Source organism: Melospiza georgiana, chromosome Z, assembly GCF_028018845.1.
Source record: "Melospiza georgiana isolate bMelGeo1 chromosome Z, bMelGeo1.pri, whole genome shotgun sequence".
Lineage (NCBI taxonomy): Eukaryota > Metazoa > Chordata > Aves > Passeriformes > Passerellidae > Melospiza > Melospiza georgiana.
In genome coordinates, this window is record NC_080465.1 from 71,442,028 (window position 1) to 71,461,233 (window position 19,206).

Sequence of the window (19,206 nt, forward strand, 5' to 3'; positions counted from 1 at the left end):
GGATTATATAAATTCTAATATGCGTACACACAAAGTATATCTAATAGCAAAAGCTAATCTGCAACTGCAGCTAAGGCTATACCATCCACAAAACACACAAGGAGTTTGAATGGAGTTTCTTATATTAGCTGTATCAATCCCTCACACTCTCATCAGTTAAAACATAAAAAAAAAAGTGTCTGTATTATCAACTAATCTTTACAACATATTTTTTCTCCAAGAAAAACAAAGGTTAAAGCACTGCTGAAAACGAAGTCTGTGTTCTAAATGTGAAATTTACATTTGAAACTAAGATAGTGGCTTGCAGGCTAATATTTTTTATATATGTAGGTTCTCATGAAAAAGCACTCACTCAAGATCCACAGATACACAGGGCAAAACCAAGTAGCAATAAATTGTCAGTTTATAACAATGAGCATATCAAATTTCATCAGACATATCCATAACTTCAGTCTGAGTCAGAAGATCCTGCTTTCTGTACTGCTCTATTGCTTGAGTTCACAATAGTTCCTTCACATGGAACAACCAGCTTTTGAGGTCAGCCAAGATCCAGCATAAGTCTACAGAAATGCCCAATTTTAACTGAAGACCTTCTGGTACCACAGTATTCATATTATTTCTAGATTAAACTGTCCAGGAGCTCATTATTCTCACTGTAACAGTCGATGCTTTATTTCTTACACACTGACCTGAAACTTACAAGTATTGAGCATTTTTCTGCCATTTATTCAAGGTTAAGATGAGCCCTCTTGCCAGAAATCATCTGACATGCACTGAGAAGCTCTTAACTTTTTATTCTGTAAGGCTGACTGGCTTGTTCATCTCTACTTCTCCCTCCTTGCACTCCTTGAAGAGAAGAGCAGCAGTTGCAGTCTCCTGGTCCTAAGGACTCCCCCCATCACCACAAACTTTCAAAGATTACTGAGAGTGGCCCAACAATGACATCGGCCAGGTCACACGGCCTGGGTGAGTATATGCCATCAGATCCCATGGAGTTGCACATTTCCAATTTACTTAAATGTTCCTTAAACTGTTCCTTCTCCATGGTTGAATCTCTCTCCCTACAGACTTTCCTGTATGTCTCAGGGCCTTGGGCTATCTTAAGTCTTTTGCATGTCCCAGCAGACCCACATTCTCCCCAGCCTTCCTTTTGCTGTGAACATACCTGTAAAAGCCCTTCTTGCAGCCCTTCTGCCTAGATATAAGACAAGACCTTTTTTTCCATGAGGGCAATCACCAATTTCATATTGAAATAAATTGCCTTGAGAAGTAGTATAGTCTTCATCCTTAGAAGTTTTCCAGATCACAGATTGTAAACAACTGGTGCAGACCTTCCTGTTAGCTTCAAAGACTGTTAGTTTCAAGTTTCTGAGTGTGAGTTTTATTTAGTAGACTAAGACAGAGAGGGCATAAAAAAATCTCAGCCTTAGCATGGCAGATACTCATTTGAGGATCTGAGAGGGAGGCTGATGAACGAAGCCATACTCTGCCATCTTTTTGATGAGGAAAACAACTAAGGCAGGTCCTGGATCTTCCTGCTCTCTCACATAGAGGGCAGTTTCTCTTCGTCCCAACCCTCCCAGCCTGTCCATCCTTAAGGCCTATATAAAGCCGTGGCAGCACACCAGTCCTGGGAGCTATCCCACTGTCCTTCTGTGATTGCAGTGATTACTCAGCAACTGATCACAGGCCTCTAATTTCTTCTGTTAGATCCCCATGCTGCATGCATTACTATATAGGCACTTCAGAGAAACAGTCAGTTGTGTGATTTTTAAAAAAATGTAATTTAGAAAAGGTGTGAATGCTTTTCCCATAATCCTGTCTCCTTAATTGCATGCATATATTAGGGTGAGCAGCCTTCTGCACTGTTTTGCTGCTCTTATTCACATCACCTTCCTCTTGCTTGCCAGTCTAGGCCAGCATTTCCTCTCTTGTTTGAAACTAAACCTCTCCATCAATACTCACTCCTAGTTTAAAGCTATCCTTGCCCATTTTGCCAGGCTGTTGCCAATGTGTTCCTTGTCCAGCTTGGATGGGTGGATCCTGTGTCTTCCTAGCAGTCTTCCCTCTCGAAAGACTAGGAAAAGCAAATCCCTGTGGTGGACAGCAGCTGCACAACCACTTGTTAACCTGTGGAACCTATCCACTCATTAAGCCCGTGCACCAGCAGAAGTGAGGAAAATAAATACTTGGGCCCTCATGCTTTTGCCTCCAGGTCTCTGGCAGTAGCCTTGGTGTCCACAGAGAGGAACAGCAGGGATATTAGTGCAAGAGCTGGACAAGTCTCTGCAGCTCTGGGCTGAACCTCTGGTACGCAGCAAACCTCCCTGGCTGGCATGTGACATCAGCTGATGGCACTTTCATCTCCTGCCGGAGAAAGTCTCCCCCTGCTATTCCCACCTGCTCTTCCTGGTGCTCTGGGGTGGTTTAACTTCACCTGCTCAGATGTTTTGTCAAACAGTGCCACCAGTACTCACCTGCTACCACTGCAATGAACCTGTTCTGCAGCTGTGGTTCAGCAGGAGGAGCAGACACCTTCCTTTTCCTCACAGAAGTTTGAGACAGGGAGAATTGACTTCTTTCATTGGAGAGAAATTCAAGTTGAGGCCTCTCACACTCTGAGTAGTTGTTCCAGTGGATTATGAGTATCATGCCCTGTCATGCATCCCCATCTTTGCTGAGGACACATAAACCATCTCCACAGAATTTCCAATCACTTCTTGCACCTGCTGAAGTACATCCTCACTAAATGCACCTCTCTAATCACCTGGAGACAAGAGCTCAAAGCACCCTTTTACTAGGAAGAATTGAGAAAATTTGTGAGAAGAGGCTAGAGCTTCCTAGAAGAAATAAAAGCCTCGTGAAGCTATTTTTCCCAGCAACAGCAGGTACTCCAAGAATTACCTGGGGTTTTCTAATGATCCGAGAAATTCCTAAGAAATCTAGAAGTCCTAGAAACAGAGTTCAAGAACTGCTGTGTGAAACCGCTTTTTGTTGGCTGCCTTTATTACCTGCTCTCCTACAATCTGGTGGGACTTGGGATAAGAAAGAGTGTGACTACATGAGAAGTTCAAAGAACATAAAAGCAGAGGTTCAGAAGAAACAGGAAGATTTTGTACAGCCTGGAACTCTTGATGTACATGTGTACCATGGTCTGACTAAACACAGCATAAGCCAACCTCGCAAATTGCATCATCAGTGTATAAAAGCTCACAGATCTGCACAAGATTTTTCAACTTCCCATTTTACAGTTCTTCTTGATTATAGACATTACAGCAGATTACTTGTAAACTTATAAATTCTTATATGATCTTCTGCCAGAGATCCACTCAAAGCTTCATAATGTTTCTCCAACATTTTCATTTTAGTGAAAATGTTAGGGTCATCACCACAACACAACACTGTATTCCTTACTGTACACAGATCATGGGCAGAGTTCCACTTTTCTCAATCTTAAAGACATCCTTGAAAGGCTTTTTGAACCTCTGGTTTAACTTGGTGTTTTTGTAGTTACAATTAGAATGCATAATTTTCTTGAAGAAGTATGATCAATCTCTCTGGAAATATGAAATCAATTCATGCCTCAAACAGACTTAGCTTTTGAATTGCTGAAAAATATTTTAAATCCCAGTAAATTCTGCAGTGCAATAGCAAATCCCAGCTACGGAAATACATATTTTGTCTACTTTATGTAAGAGACTTGTTACTTTATACAGGAGAGCAAATATTATTCATATGTACTAACCTGTTCTGTGAAAATTGTTTGAAGTCATCCTGAAGACCATATTTGTGCAGAAGTTCTCCTAGGAGGTAGCCAGTAGAAAATTCTTCTGGAAATGATCCTGGAACTAAGTTTGGAGGTTTTGTGATTGTTTGGGGTTTTTTAGATAAAATAATTAAAAGAATCCAAATGTTAATTTTAACAAAACTTGTTATCGTGTTTATAACAAAATTAAATCCAAATTTTAGTAAATTATTCAAAGAAATTTTAGGAGATTGATCTAACAGTAACGGCTTTCAAATCACAAATAAATATACTTTCTGTGTAGTTGTTTTGCAACATCAGTTTTACATAGTCATTTCCAATTTTCAGTGTTAAAATGCAAACATTGTCATAATTACCTCTGAGATTGTGAAAATATCTATTAGCTATAATTACTAGATTTTTCACACAAAATGCAGATGAAAAAAAAGCTAGCTCTAATGAATGTACTCCTCTTCATTCAATCACAGAATCACAGAATACACTGAGATGGAAAGGACCCATTAGAATTGGATCTAGCTCTTGGCCCTTCACAGCAAACGCCAAGTGTCAAACACGACGTGCCTGAGAGCATTTTCTAGACACTTCCTGAGCTCTGTCTGGCTGCTGCTGTGACCGCTGCCCTGGCGAGCTGTTGCTGTGCCCAAACACCCTCTGGGGAAGAACCTTTTCCTAATATTCAACCTAAACCTCCCCTGACTTCAGGCCATTCCCTCAGCTCCTGTCACTGTCACCACAGAGCAGAGATCAGTGCCTGCCCCTCCTCTTCCCCTCATGTGGGAGTTGTAGCTGCAGCGAGGTCTCCCCTCAGTCTCCTGGTGTCCAGACTGAACAGTGGCCTTGGCCACTCCTTGTTTGGCTTTCTATCCAGACCCTTCACCACCCTCACTGCCCTCCTTTGGACACTCTCTAATGGTTTCACGTCTTTCTTACACTGTAGCACCCAAAGCTGCCCCAGCACTCGAGGTGAGGCCGCCCCAGCTCAGAGCAGAGCAGGACAATCCCCTCCCTTGCCCGGCTGGTGATGCTGTGCCCGATGCCCCCAGGGCAGGGCCGGCCCTCCTGGCTGCCAGGGCACTGCTGGCTCCTGTTCAGCTCCCCATTGACCAGGAGCCCCAGGTCCCTTTCCATGGCACTGCTCTCCAGCACCTCCTTCCCCAGTCTATACACACAATCAGGGTTGCCCCATCCCTGATGCAGAATGTGGCACCTTATTAAACTTCATACAGCTGGTGATTGCCCATGTCTCTAACTTTTCTGAGGGTTTTGTTCCTTCCTTGCAGAACAAATGCTTTTCCAATGCCAGCACAATAGCTGCCATTCAAAACAAAGCACTACTTTCCAAACATATTACACTAATTTTTATTCTCTAGAGTCCTTATTAGCACTTTGAGTTTGAGCACATTCCATCTCTTGAGAGCACCTGTCCCTTGAGAAGAATTAACTTCAGCTTGAAAATTTTCAGGCATTGGAATATATTGTCCAGGAAGGTGAAGGAGTCACCATCCCTGGTGGTGTTCGGGAGGTGTCTGGATCTGGCGCTGGGTGATGTGTTTTGGTGGCTCAGGGGTTACAGGGGCACTGCTGGGTGCCTGGTAGGTCTGGGTGGTCTTGAAGGTCTTCTCACGGATCTACGATCCTGCAGTCCCTGCCTTTCACACGAAGACCAAACCTGTACCTGCGGAGGCACGTGGCGGCGGGAAGGGGGCGGGCCCGTCAGGGGGGCGGCCGCGGGGGCGCCGCTGGCACGACGGCCCGGACCCTGACCCCGCTGACCCACACTGCCCCCGCGGCCAGGCTCTGCCCGTCCCCGCGCAGCGGGGCCCCACTCACCGATGCGCCGGGAGAGCTTCACGTCCCGGTTGAGCCACTCGCACAGGATCTGGGACATGGCGAGAGGCACCCGCGGCCGCCGCCGCCGCCCGGCTCCGCGTCCCGTTGCCGCAGCGACCGCGGGCGGCGCCTACGCGGCGGAGGCGGGGCGCGCGGCGGCGCGGGCGCGCAGGCGCGGCGGGCGGGCGGGCGTCCCCGGGCGCGGAGCAAGGTGAGCGCGCGGCGGGGCGGGGCGGCCCCGGGGGAGGCGCTGGGCGGGCGGGGGCTGAGGCGGGGTCGGCGCGGCGGGGCCGGGCCCGGCTGAGCCCGGCGCAGTGGGGGACGCGGCGGGGTGCCGCGGTTCGGTGCGAGCTCTCCCCGGTGTCTCGGAGTCCTGCGGGGCTGCCGGCGCGGAGCTGCCCGACCCGGGAGCGCTGCCCGCCCCGGCTGCGCGTTCCACGTGTGTTTGTTTAAACAGCAACTTCCCCGTTCCGCCCCGAGCCCGGCGCCCGCCGTGTTTGCTCGTGAGCTGGTGGGGGTGGTGCAGGGCAGGGATCGAAAGGCTGGGAATCAGGAGAAGTGTCTTCGCAGGAGGGGTGGTTAGGCGCTGGAATGAGCTGCCCAGGGAGGTGCTGGAGTCACCGTCCCTGGAGGTGTCCTAGGAAAGAAAGACTGGACGTGGCACTCAGTGCCGTGGTCTGGTTGACCACGGCGGTGCTGGCTCACAGGTTGCGCTAGCTCAGCCTCAAAGATCTTTTTCGACCGGATTGATTCTTGTGTTTGTGCAAAGCGCAGCCTGTCGGGAGCAGGGGAATTAATCCGGGGTGATTTTCCCAAATCCTTTCTCATAAGAGCGCACGCTGTTACTGTGCTGGCGCCGTGAGGGAAGGGGGCGGGAGAGCCGAGCGCGGCCCGGGGCGCGCCCCACACGCAGGGCGGTGCGGGACCCTGTGCCAGACAGCTGCTCGGGCCGGAGCCCCGCCGGGACTGCCGGCGCTCAGCCCTTGCCTGCGTTAAATCATCTTCCTTTTAGAATCACACCGAAACAGCCGCGCACTGGTTCCAGTGCTGCTATTTGAAGCGTGTGTAATAAAACGCCAGAGCAACAGGGAAGAGAGCTGCATCTGAAAAATGCACTGCACATAGTGGGTATTTAAATTGGCCGTGTTTTTTTGGTTTGGTTTTTTTTTGTTTTGGTTTTTTTTTTTTTTTTTTGGTTTTTTTTTTTTTTTTTCCTTGGAAAAGTTATTTTAACAGTACGGAATTGTGAAAGATTGTTATTGCTACAAAAGGGTAGGAACAAGGTGATCTAGTGGCTAATGACAGACAACAAGCTAGTGATAATTTTCAAAAGTGTCAGTTAACTTGGAATGTTACAGATTCTGCTCCTTGAGAACAAACAGAATTCCTCAGATTAAATCTGTGTGCTTTGACAGAGGGTGTGCTTTGAATCAAATTAAATCCTTGAGAATAAGAATATAAATGTATAACTCACCAGGTATTCATGAATCTTGAAAAGATCAGTGTAAAGTCAGTGCCATATGAATGAGTGAAGTAACAGAAAACTTCAAGAGAGAGGAAGTACTTTTAGGACAGATGTTTAAATTAATGTATTTATATTTATATTAAATATATTTATATTCTTTTAGGGATTCAAAGTTTTGCATCTGTCTGAACTTATGAAAAGTTCAGATATATCACATGCACTTTAGGGGAAGAAAAAAGTTCAGATTTTTAATATTTTTATGATTGTATTTGTAGGGTGAATCTATCATCAGAGTGTTTTTCTGGTGTTTCAGGGAGGAAAGAACAAACATTTTAGCTTCATCATGGAATTTTTCCCATGGCTCTAGAAATCGATGTATATTTATGTTGATATACATAGGTATTGCTGCAAGTAGTCGTTTTCAGAAGCTTATGTTAAAACTTTAAAACATGCAAACCAGAATTGATTTATATTAAGTATAGAACTTCTTTCCATATCACCTCTGATGCTGAAAGGCCAGTACTTCCTGTATCTTTAGATTTTTTTTGGAGGGGGTGGGAATGTATTCCTTCAAGTTCATGATCGTATTCAGTGCATTTCTAAACACCTGATTTTGTTTAAAATTAACGTGAGTTTTTCTGTCTGTCGAGATGACATAATAAAATCTTACTCAGATTAGCTAGAACTATGAAAAAGATGTGGAATTTCATGTTTAAATTCAGTAGTGTCTTGCTGTTTCATCTATATCTGTTTTAACAAATTAATGTAGCTTTCTTTATTCTGAGAAGTGATGAGATAAGGTATTAATAAAATTTTACTTCATTCTTTCCCTGAATTTAAGAACTTGGAAAGATGCCTGTGTTCTGCACTGTGAAAGCTGAGCCCAAAGACCATTTAAAGGAAAATAATTGCAGAAAACAAATAAAGTAAGTGTTTCTCTCATTCTACCCTTTCTGAAAACACCAGTGTTTTTAAATAATAACATTGTATACTTCCTGTGCGCTGAGATTTTTACATCTCTGCTAGGAATGCCACTGGGCATTCCAAACTGTTTTTCACAGGACTCTGTACTTTAAATGATGTAGATTTTAGCCAGTAATACGGGGTTGTGGAATGCATGTGAATTATTCACCTAAGGCTCTGCCTTTATTGTAAACTTCATGCATCTTATTCTGGACTTGCTTTGAAAGAGGAGAGGATTGTTTACAGGCTGAACTTATTATAGTTGAAGGAATAGAAGACATCAGACAGCAACCTGTTGAGCAGAAATTGAAGTGTCAGGGATCATCTGTTACACTTCATTCCTTTTGCCCATCTGAAAGAAACTGCAGACGTGAGGAGCAAAAAATGATGTGACCAAGTCTATAGCTTTTCTTACACATACACATAAGTTTTGAATAACATGGACATAATAGTGGTATGCATAAAGAATAAAATGGTAAAATCCAGTTTTAAAGGTGAACAAAAGAACAACCAAAATACTTCTAAATCTTCAAGATAATAAACTGTTGGGGGAATTAATTCTGCAATTTAATACAACTAAGATTAAGGAAAGGATAATGAAGCAGTACCTGAATTCTCAAATTAAATTGCATTCAGAGGGAAGCTGTGCCAACAGAAATAGTAGTAAACTAAAACAGAGTAATAAAAAGTGTCTGTGTTAAAGAGTTTCCTTTTGTGCACCAAAATTTGCTTTTTCCTGTATCAACAAGATTGTTTATAAACATACTTCACAAAAAATTATATTTTTAAAATGTTTTTTTACTTGTAATGTTATGGTTTATATTATTTGCTTGGTTTTTCTCTTTCCTGAGAAGTTACAAAGAGGCTAAATGGCCTCCACTCCTCCTAGGGCTTCTTTTCACTCTTTCCTCCCAGTTTATTACTCATTTTACTTTGTTTTTACTTTATGTTATTTGAATCACAAAATTCCAGAATAGTCTGTGTTGGAAGTTGTGTCCACAGGGATCATCAAGTCCAGCTCTTAAGCAAATAGGCTGCACTGGGTTTAAATCTGCCACCTTGGCATTATTAGCACTATGCTCTAACCACCTGAGCTAATCTCAGGGTGTTTATCCCCTCTGACAATGATTGAGCATGACCTCTTTAAAACTTAGTTTTGAATTTATTTGTCCTTCACATATACCCTCTTCTGGGTCCTCATGTCTGTACTGAGGACAGAAAACTAAAAAACGCAAAAGAATCATGATTTTGCGGTTTGTGCTTACCATGTTTCCACAGGTGGTTGCTCGGAGCATTTCTCAGCTCCATGGCCCCTGCTGGCTCTTAGAACAGCACCATGGAAGCTTGTCCTGGCTTCTAACTTGGTTTTCTCTGTTGCCACAAGACAATAGTTATATTGAGTCACAACCCATGTAGGTCTAGCCTGGTCTCCTGTCTCTAGCAATGGTCAATATAAGATTTTGGGGAAGAAATGGGGAGAAATCGTTAGCACATACTCCATCGCCATTCAGAACTTTCTCCCTGCCACCAGTGAATGTGGTAAAGGACTTCAAGCATTGACATAAGCTAATACAATTAACCTTTCCTTCCATGAACACATGCAGACATTTCTGAGTCTCTCTAAATGTTTGATATTGACAGTGATTTGTGGTAAGGCATTCCATACCTCAACCTGGCTTTGTGTGAAAAAATTAGATTACCCTTCATTATGCAAAGAATGTTATTGTTTTGTGTATTTTGAGTTTGCATCCTCTGCTCTTTTTTTCCATCCCCCCAGCTCTCTAGCTGTTCTGTTATTTTTAAACAAGAGCATTAGCTATCTGACTTTCAGGTTGAACTGATGCTTCAACATTCTCATATTTCTATTATCTGCACAAAGAGCACTGGGATGAGTCTGCTGTACCAGTCCTACAAAACAAAGTCCTCCACTTCAAGCAGTTGCAGAACTAACACTTAGCAATACTAATGGGTTTTCATACAATACATATGCAAGACCTGCATTCACTGCTTAAGTAATCTCTTTATATTTAAAAAGTGTGTTCAATACTGATAATATATAATGAGGCTTGGAAAGTTAACAGGTGTGCTGTGTGCAGGAAAATATTGTGACTGGGTGCATTGTTTTCTGTACTGCAAAATGGATTATTAGTGTGTAGGTTCACCTTGAGTGAGTCAGTAAATTACTGGGCAAGATTAAGGCAAGAGAAGTGCAGGGAAGTTTTGATACTTTTGAGACAGGGCGAAGTGCTTCCAGTGGAGGAACAAGTGGCGTTCTGTGGCTGACTGTTGTGATTCTTTTTTGTACTGATAACTAAGTAAGGAAGAAGATAATTTAATCTTCTTAAGCAAAATCTTTCTGGCTGCATCTGAGACAATATGGTTCCATTTAGTTCAGTTATAGCAATTGCACGTTTAAATCAAGGACTGAAGGATTTTTCAGCTTAAAGTGACAATTTGTTATCTCCAGTGTGACGTGCTTGGCAGGAATTACAGCCCACTATGGTGGAGAGAGGAATATGAGTGGAATAGTATTTCAAATATCTATGCCATTTGGCTTAATTTATGAGACTACTCAGAGACTTACTAAAGCAGATGGGGGTTTGGTTTGTTTTTTGCTTGTTAGTTAGTTTGATTGTTTTTTTAAAAATCCACTAATGACTTTGATTGAAAGTTTTTGGAGAGATTTTGCAGCTTTAAGGTAGACAGTGCTTAACCATTTCAAGCATCAAAAGAGTAAAATAAAGCATCAGAACAGCAAAAGCTGAGTGTAAACGGTGGAAAAAAAGAAAGAACCAAGCTGCCTGACTGATTAAAAATTCACATAAGCAAAACAAAAGGAAGTAAGAAACTTATTAGAACCTCTCTGAATAATTAGTGCATACATGTCTTAAGGACACAGTAAATTACAGGAGAAGTAGAGACTGGCATGTTGATACAGCTTTAAACAAGTGCACGAAACAAAGGCATGAGGAATTAAGGACATTTTTATTTTGGAAACGGTGTGGTTTCACTGAATTTCATTACCCCTTTTTTAAGCATCTCCTTCTTCTTAGTAGTTTTGGTTTGGGTTTATTACCACTTTCTTTCCTTTATGGTTGTTTTTCTCAATTAGGAAGTTGGGCATTTTGGGTTGAGGATTCTGTGCTTCCTTAGTGGGATAATAGGAGTAGTAGTAGGGGAAAGCAGCAGGCAAGGGATAAAAGAAAGTGATGATTAGAGAGTGGAATTGAACAAAAATTCATGGAGCAATGTGACTGGTACAGGTAGCTGGCCAAGAGGGTTCCATTAGAACCCATTGGAACAAAGAGGATCAAGGCAACACAAATTGCGTTAGTTCTATAGCTTAAGCAGTGTCTTGAAATTCTGAGTCACTATTTCTCTGCCTTGGGAAATTGTATGTAAAACGTACTGTCAAAAGATGGTTTTAGTCAACCCCAGTAATTACACATATCCACTCACATCTGTGTCACAATACAGTCAGAACTAAAATTTTGTGAACATGTTTCTTGTAGTCATTCTTTTATGCATAGAATAGTTGTGTGCTTGGTGTAGATGAATGAAAGCTCTCTACAGCTGTTTTTTTTTAGAAAAAATAAGGCAGTAAAGTGGTAAGTAAAGTTCAGATGGTTTGTTTTTGCCATGCACAGTTTAATTCATTTTCTGGCATAGTGTTTCTGCAAGATAAAAATCCTGTTAATAAATCAGATTTTTCTAGGCTGATAAATTGTAAGTCTATAATTTTACAGATGTATTGCTTTATAAACAATGGTCTGAAATATTTTGAGTAGTACTTAAAATACTCTCAAGGCCTCATCAGCTAGTATTTTATCTTTGTTATTCAATAAGTGCTCATTAACTGTGCACATTTGTCCTACATTCTTTTACTGTGGTTTTTGTCTAGCATTATTAAAGAATGTGTGAAATGTAACTAGAATCCTCCTGGATGTTACTGAAATGCAACTGCTTTTTTTTTCAGAAATAGTATGGCTATTGTGTACTAACAATTCTGTTCAGTTATGTTTTTAGAGTATAAAAATAAGAATAGCGTGTCTGTTTTTGAAGTAGAGAAGGAATTCAAGTAAGCATAATGTAACCAAGTGATCTGGAATTTGGCTAGAATTCTAGGAGCAAATGCCAGCACTTAAAAGCCTTGGATAGCTCTTTCTCGTTATGTTGAAAGGGAACATTGGTCAAGCATGCTCTACGTTGGAAGTATGCCTGGTAAAACATCAGGTTTTCAACATTGTTCTTTAATCAACAGTACTTAGCTAATTAGGGTAGAACTGATGATGTAAATAGTTTAAATCAAAGTGATTTTGATGTAGCTAGACAAAGGAAAGACTATGGGCTAATATGCCCCGTTCCTTATTTTAATAAAAAATTAGTGGTACATCATTGCATGGTAATGCTAGTACACAGAATATAACTTCTTTTCTACAGTAAAGATTTATCTTTCAAGTTGCTCATTTCTCTCCTCTTATGCCGGTATTAATTTTGCTCTCAGACTGATTCCAATAGATGTTTTCTTTTCTTCTTGATCTAATAGATGTTTTCTTTTCTTCTTGAGTGTAGGAGTTGCTGATAATGACAGGAATAGTATTGTGCCTCTGCTTAATGGCTATGGAAATGCAATTTTGAAAAAAGTTTGAATTATTCATAAGCAGTTTCTTATTTGATTACATGTGCTCTGACTAAAAGATTTAAACAGAAATAAACAGTCTGCCTTAAGACAAGTAAAATTCTCTTTAAAAGTTTGATTTAATATAGAATGACTGAATACAGGCCGTAGTGAAAGATGAAAAAAAAGCCATCCAATTGTTCATGTTTTGAGTTGTGGCACAGATAAGCATTTTAAACAAATGACAGAAATTTAGCAACTTGTGTGGGGAAGCATTGACTGCCTTACTGTTACTGATGGATCATTTCAAATAATGAAACAGTGGAGAAAATTCTGTCATTAAACCAGTAGTAAGCCTCTAAAACAGTGTGCAACTCTGCCTCTGATTTTCCCCAGCCATCTCACTTATTCCCATTTCCAGTTCTCTTTGCTCTGTTGATTCTTATTCTTTCCTGCAATTGGAATTAGTCTTGCCCATATATTTGTTTATTTCCTACTTCATATTCCTCAGGTCTTGACATCTGATGATGTGTCCTTCTTCTCCTTTTTATCTACCCCAACCTTTCTGTCCTACCAAGGCTTATACATACATTTTGTTTTTACATTCTGAATTATGTGTTCTGTCAGATTTCTAAAGTACCAGCACTAACCATTCTCTTTTCATTCTACACAGTGATAGTAGAAACTATTAGAATTGTTCTTTAGGTTCAATGGCAAAAATTTATCCCTTTTGTCCATTTGAGGCATGTGGAGAGTGGGAGGCCCCAAGCCCCTTCAGTGCCTTTTCCTGGATGTACTTTGTAAGCTCTTTAATTTGAAAGTCGGTGTTTGGCACCTGCCATCTGGACAGAACAGTGTCTTTGCAGATGACAGTTTTGAAATTCCTTCCCCTGAGGGATGATAGATGTCCTGCTTCATCTCAGAGAAATGTTGTATGAATGAGATTTGAAATGAAAACTACAGAAAAGAATGGTTGGGCTGTCAAGCATACGCAAAAGCAGTTGGTGAATACACCAGCTTTAAAAACCTTATGACTGGAAAGAGTATCAGTTTGCTAAATACCTTAGAAAACCATTGATCACCTACCTTCAAATTTGCATAATTATAGCCATGTTCATATGTAGGTTGCCTTATTCCAAACATATGCTCTAAGTTCTAACTCATTTTACAAGTTTATATTCAAAGTCTAGCACATCTTGTTTTGCCCTTGGGTTTAGAAGCTGTTTTTTTACATTAGGATCAGCTAATGCTCAGTGTGTTTATCCTTTTATGCAGAATGAGTGCTCCCAAAGAAATTATATCAATTACAAGTTCTTTTTTAGCAGCAGAGGAGCAGCATTTGTCAGAATGAATCATTAACAATAGTTGGAATGCACTCTTTTCTTCCTGCCTCTTCTGGAAACCGTACTGAATTTGAAGTATCCTTAATCTGGGCATATACTCAGGTTGATCCATCTTCATTGTCTGTAAAGAGGTGACTCTTTGTTCTTTCCAGTGGTAGTTACTGACATCAAAGCTCATTCTGCCCTTTGTATTTTTATACCTCTCACCATACTTTTGCTTCTCTTTGGCAGTAACAGATACAGATGCTCAGGCTGCTCTATTCAAGACAGCTTTTTCAACTGCAGTTACAATAGTGGATACCTACTGGTATTAGATGTTTTCTTATACAAACACTAACAAGTTTCTAGTAGAATTTCTTGTTTCTTTGTACTTCTGTTCAGTGGAAGATTTGAAAATTTACTATAGCCTTGGGTAGAATTCCTGCTATTCATAAAAATTTAATAAATTCTTCTTTCTTTTCCATTTTAAAATTTTTTCATATTTTTTGTGGCAAGAATTCTCCTGCATAATAATTAAAAAGATATGTAAGTGAAGTCAATTTAATCTGTCTTTTGGTCAGTTTACCACTGGATAGCAGCATAAATTTCTTTCATTAAAGCTGATACCTGCTGCAGATACCTGACCAATACATGCTGCACAAATCAGAAAAATCTACTGGAACAGAATATCCCTGGTCCTCCACTTTGAGAAAGGTATCTTTCCAAGATTTAGATGTACATTTTTTTGTTTTCTATGAGCATATATTTCTTTATCATTGTATTTGGAATAAGAAAAGGTGAAAAGCTATAAAAGGCAAGTGCAACTAAATTTATTTTAAATCAGTTAAATTCTGTGCTTTGATTTGAATTTTTTTTAATGAATTAATGCCTGATGTTGATTAAATGGGTCAGGTAAAGCACAAAAAAGCACTTCTGATTTTGAAACAAGAAATAAGTGTATCTGAGAGATGTTATAGCTGATACAGCATCAAATTAATCCCATATTTGTATATAGGTTATGTAAATAAAATTTAATATTATGCTGTATAATATGAGACATGGAACCTAAGATGCACATAATTTTGTTAATGGAGTTACACAGCTGCTGCTTGTAATTAGCTGCCTAGGGAACCTCTGTTCAATAATCCTTTTTAATGAGTGTTTTGAACAGTTTGATTGCATGGTAAAAGAAGAACTAGATATAGAATATCAAATATAACTAAAATACTAATAAATGAAGATTTCTAACAAAAATTAGGCATAGACTGTGTATGGGTGCATATGCTTTTAACTATTTTTTTAAAAACACAGTGATTTTGAAAACTCTTTTGCAAACACAATGTTCAGTATTTCAAATTATAAATAAACAAAAAAATGGTGATAACTTTTTTACTGCTGCAGTAGTTTCTTTCCCACAAAGTTACTTATTACAATAGAAATTTAAATAATTACTTTACCCTCCTGAATTTTATATGTGACTCATGGTTTTAATCATGTTTTTCTTTCAACCTGACATTGTTGAAATTTAAGTAACTACAGAAATATGACTTCTTTAAACATTTTCTGCGTCACTTCTAACTTAAATATTCTATTATCTTCTTTTCTGTTGTCCAATGATAGGTATTATTTGAATTTGTTTGTGCAAAAAGAAGAGAATACCATTTTTATTAAATATCTCTAGCTTACTTCTCTTGAAATAGAGGAAGTAATGTTGCTTTCCTCATGAGAGTTTTTGACACTTAGATAATTTGTTTCTCGTCCCCTTCACTTCTGTTTTTGTGAGCTACTACTTCCAGCCTTTTTGTAAGATTAAAGTGAGTACTTCCATCCTGTGTATAACTTGTCAGCATGTAGAACAGCAACAGCGTCTCCTTAGAGCATAATTTTTCAGTAATTGTAATTTCTTGTTTTGTTGAGCCTTGTAATTTATTATACTCTGTTTGAATTATACAACAGAAACTTTTAAAAATGGTTCCTCTTTTCCCATTCACTTTATAGCATTTGTTTTCTCTACGATGAACATATCCTCATCAGTGAAAAAGATTTTATTGATAATTTGTTTTCAGGATCCCTTAGACTGTTCAAAGTATGCAGGTGTGGTTCAGCCATGATGATGCCATAAATTGTAATGTGGAATTTTACAAGCAGAAAAAAACACGTGTTTTGCGAGGTGAACTACAGGAAATTCAGGACAAAAATGGAAGAATAAATGATGCAATTACTAAATAATGGAGGTGTCAAATCTGTATAAGTAGTTAGTTAATTGTAATTACAGTTTGCTTTAACAAGAGATATTTGGAGATACTTCTGTTACTTAAGGGAGAAAATAGTTTGGAGTTGAGGTTTTAACTTTGGTTTTAATTTTGAGGTTTTAAATTCTGGTTTTAATCCAAATCCAGTCATAATCAGTAAAATACATATTATAGAGACGTAAGATGAATGATAATGCTTAGGAAAAATTCTGACAGGATCCTGTTAATCTGTTGAGAGTTCACTTATTCACTTACTTTTTAACAGTCTGGGCTAAGGGGTAGTGGCCATAACCTTTAAGCATGCCATTTAGAAATTTATGCTAACTTCTAATGGTCATCCATATTTTAGTTTTTCAAAAGTTAATCCTGTCATAAGACACTGCTTCCCAATTACCCTGATGAGAAATTTACAGTTGTTCTCTTCATCAATGTGATGCTGACCCTATCTGGCTGGTGTCTTGTCACTTTTTAGACTCTGGACTATTTACATGTAGTCGAAAGACTTGTCTCAGTTTCTAAGCTTGTTTTCAAAGTTGAGGCATAAAGCATTAAAAGGGAAAATGGAGAGAGAGAGAGAACAAAAATGTAAATTATTTAACTTATTATTTTGTATGCATTGTCCTTGTATGGGTCAAGAAGTTCTTAAGACAGCTCTAGATACTATGTCATATTATTCCTTTTGCAAGCCTTATTCATCCTTGTGTTTTAGATAATCAGGTGTAGTGTGTATTCCACATAGTCTTTTTACATTTTTAATGCTGTAATTGTAGTTCTCTGGAATAGTATTTCAGAAATAAATAGAGTATTAATTCAAACCCTGTAGTGTGAAAGAGCAAAACTACTAAACACAAAAAATAGTATAAGACTGACTGTTATTCTTCCATTAGTTCCATTTCAGACCGTAGCTGAATCTTATTAATATTTCTCCAGCCTCTGCTTTTTGTAATGATCCTGTCTTCCTCCCCTTACTCAACTTGATACTACTATAATTTTTACTGACCACTGTTCCTGTGAGCTTACTCAGAAAGCATACTAGCTTAATTTCTACCAGCTTTTGTTTTCTCTTATGCAAGACCTGCTTATTGTCCTTCACATTTCTTTCTGCTATCCCTCCTCTTTCTAAATTGTCTATTCCCTCACTGAAGAGAGGACTTTTTTTCTGCTTTACTCAGTTGAGATTCCATTTCTCTTCATGTATATTTCATATTTCAGAAATACTAGAAGACCAAAAATTCTTACATATGTTAATCAGTCTGTAAAACTAGTTAGTTTTCCCACAAAGGGTTTGTATTACAGGTGCCTGGATATGGCACTTGGGGTGAAAATGGTGGTACTCTGTTGACAGTTGGACTGGATGATCTTGAAGGTCTCTTCCAACCCTGATGATTCTATGAAATATGAATTCTACATCAGGTCTTGGCAATGTAAGTAGAAGTCCTAATCTAAATGTATGGGATACCTCCACAAAAGGAAGAAGGCAATGTGTGAGTTTAGGAGAAATCTGCCCTACAATTATAGAGTCTAGCAAATCCTATCACCAGCTCTTTAACAATCTGCTGATCTACAGCAGCCAAAAAAAATAATATTTACAACAAAAAAGTTATGTGTAATATTTAACTTGGTTAAATATTACATATTACTTTTAATAATTAACATCAAAGAAGTGAAGCCTAAGGTCCTAAAATGCCATGCTTATGATTTGGTGAAATATTGTCATTACTGACAGCTTAAAAATGCAGGTATATCACTGTTACAATTTTGTTAAAATAAACAGAAATCTACTAGCAAACTGCTTAATAGACTTGGATTTATCACAGTGTTCTCAAAAACTACCAAGGTATGATAAGCATTTTCATTATGTAATATGAAACACATATATTTTTTTATTGCTGGCACATCGAAAGCTTGGAAACATTTCACCACCTTCAAGCCAGCAAGTATGTAAAGCAGTAAGATAAAATCATTAATAATCAAGTTCAGGATAGCGATTACACAACCATTAGTGAAGTAATTCTCATTAAAGCAGCTTTTCTGGATAGGACGTGCCTCACAGAACAGGAATGCCACTTTCCCAGAGCAGGTCAGCAATGAATAGTAACCCTGAATGTGAGCAAACTGGAGCAAGGGGTTCTGATTAATTTTCTTTGGGGAAAAACAAAATCACCTTTTTTTTTTAGAATCTTAGGTATGAAGCTGTGGGGAGAAAAAAATGAGTAAAATAATAAAATAGATGAAGCACAAGCTTCTGACTGTAGTTCAGACTCCATTCATAAGCAATGAAAAATAAAGTGTTTTGAGAGACAATAAAGAATTAAAGGAAGTGAGTGCTATTTGTTTAGCTAGAGATATTTCTGATATATTTCCTTACTCAGTCCTTAACATGTAAAAATTTTAAGAAGGGATTTAATGATTAATTATTTTAATGGGAAAATGACCATATTTGCCATATCCCAGTCACACAGACTTAGAGGCTTAAAGTGACCTTGTTTTCATACTCCAGTAATATACCTGTTTATACTGTTACAGCTTCTGAGCAGAGCAGATATGCAGTAGTTGCTTGTTGAGAAACAATGTAATCTGCTTAAAAGCATTTCTATTTTCTTCTAATATATTGGCTGCAGTACTGTAACAGTGAGTGTGAAGATTTGCTTTCAGTCAAGTTGAAAACTTGGGAAATTTTTTTCATATATGTGAACGGTTTTATTTCTGTTCTTATACAACTTAGATTTTTTTATTTACAATTTTAAATTGGGTATAATATGAAATTCTGTCTTTTTAGATTATGGGGCTTCTCCCACTCTAATTAAGGAGTTTGTTCGTTATTTAATCCATTTCAGGCTGTTTTTTTAAAGAAAATAAAATCAAATGCTGTGACACAAAACAGTAGTCCTTGCAACAAAATGACAGCAGCTAAATCACTAGGAACCAGTTTGACTTGGCATTATGATCAATATGCTGGATCTCATTTGTGACAGGTGTGGTCCTTTTGT

At 39.1% G+C, this 19,206-nt stretch overlaps 2 protein-coding genes across 2 annotated transcripts in view; one reads left to right on the forward strand and one right to left on the reverse strand.

Moving 5' to 3' along the window:
* Positions 1–5,671, reverse strand: part of SPEF2 (sperm flagellar 2) — a 74,394-nt gene extending 68,723 nt beyond the window's left edge. Inside the window, exons 1-2 of the mRNA XM_058043513.1 lie at positions 5,597–5,671; positions 3,746–3,848 (exon numbers count right to left, since the gene is read on the reverse strand). Coding sequence (XP_057899496.1) covers positions 3,746–3,848; positions 5,597–5,654 — 161 coding nt within the window. The 5' untranslated portion in view covers positions 5,655–5,671. The remainder of the gene's footprint in view (positions 1–3,745; positions 3,849–5,596) is intronic.
* Positions 5,672–7,899: 2,228 nt separating this feature from the next.
* The window catches only part of PRLR (prolactin receptor), a 144,809-nt gene continuing 133,502 nt past the window's right edge, over positions 7,900–19,206 (forward strand). The window contains exon 1 of the mRNA XM_058043514.1: positions 7,900–7,987. The gene's annotated coding sequence lies outside the window, so the exon portion shown is untranslated. The remainder of the gene's footprint in view (positions 7,988–19,206) is intronic.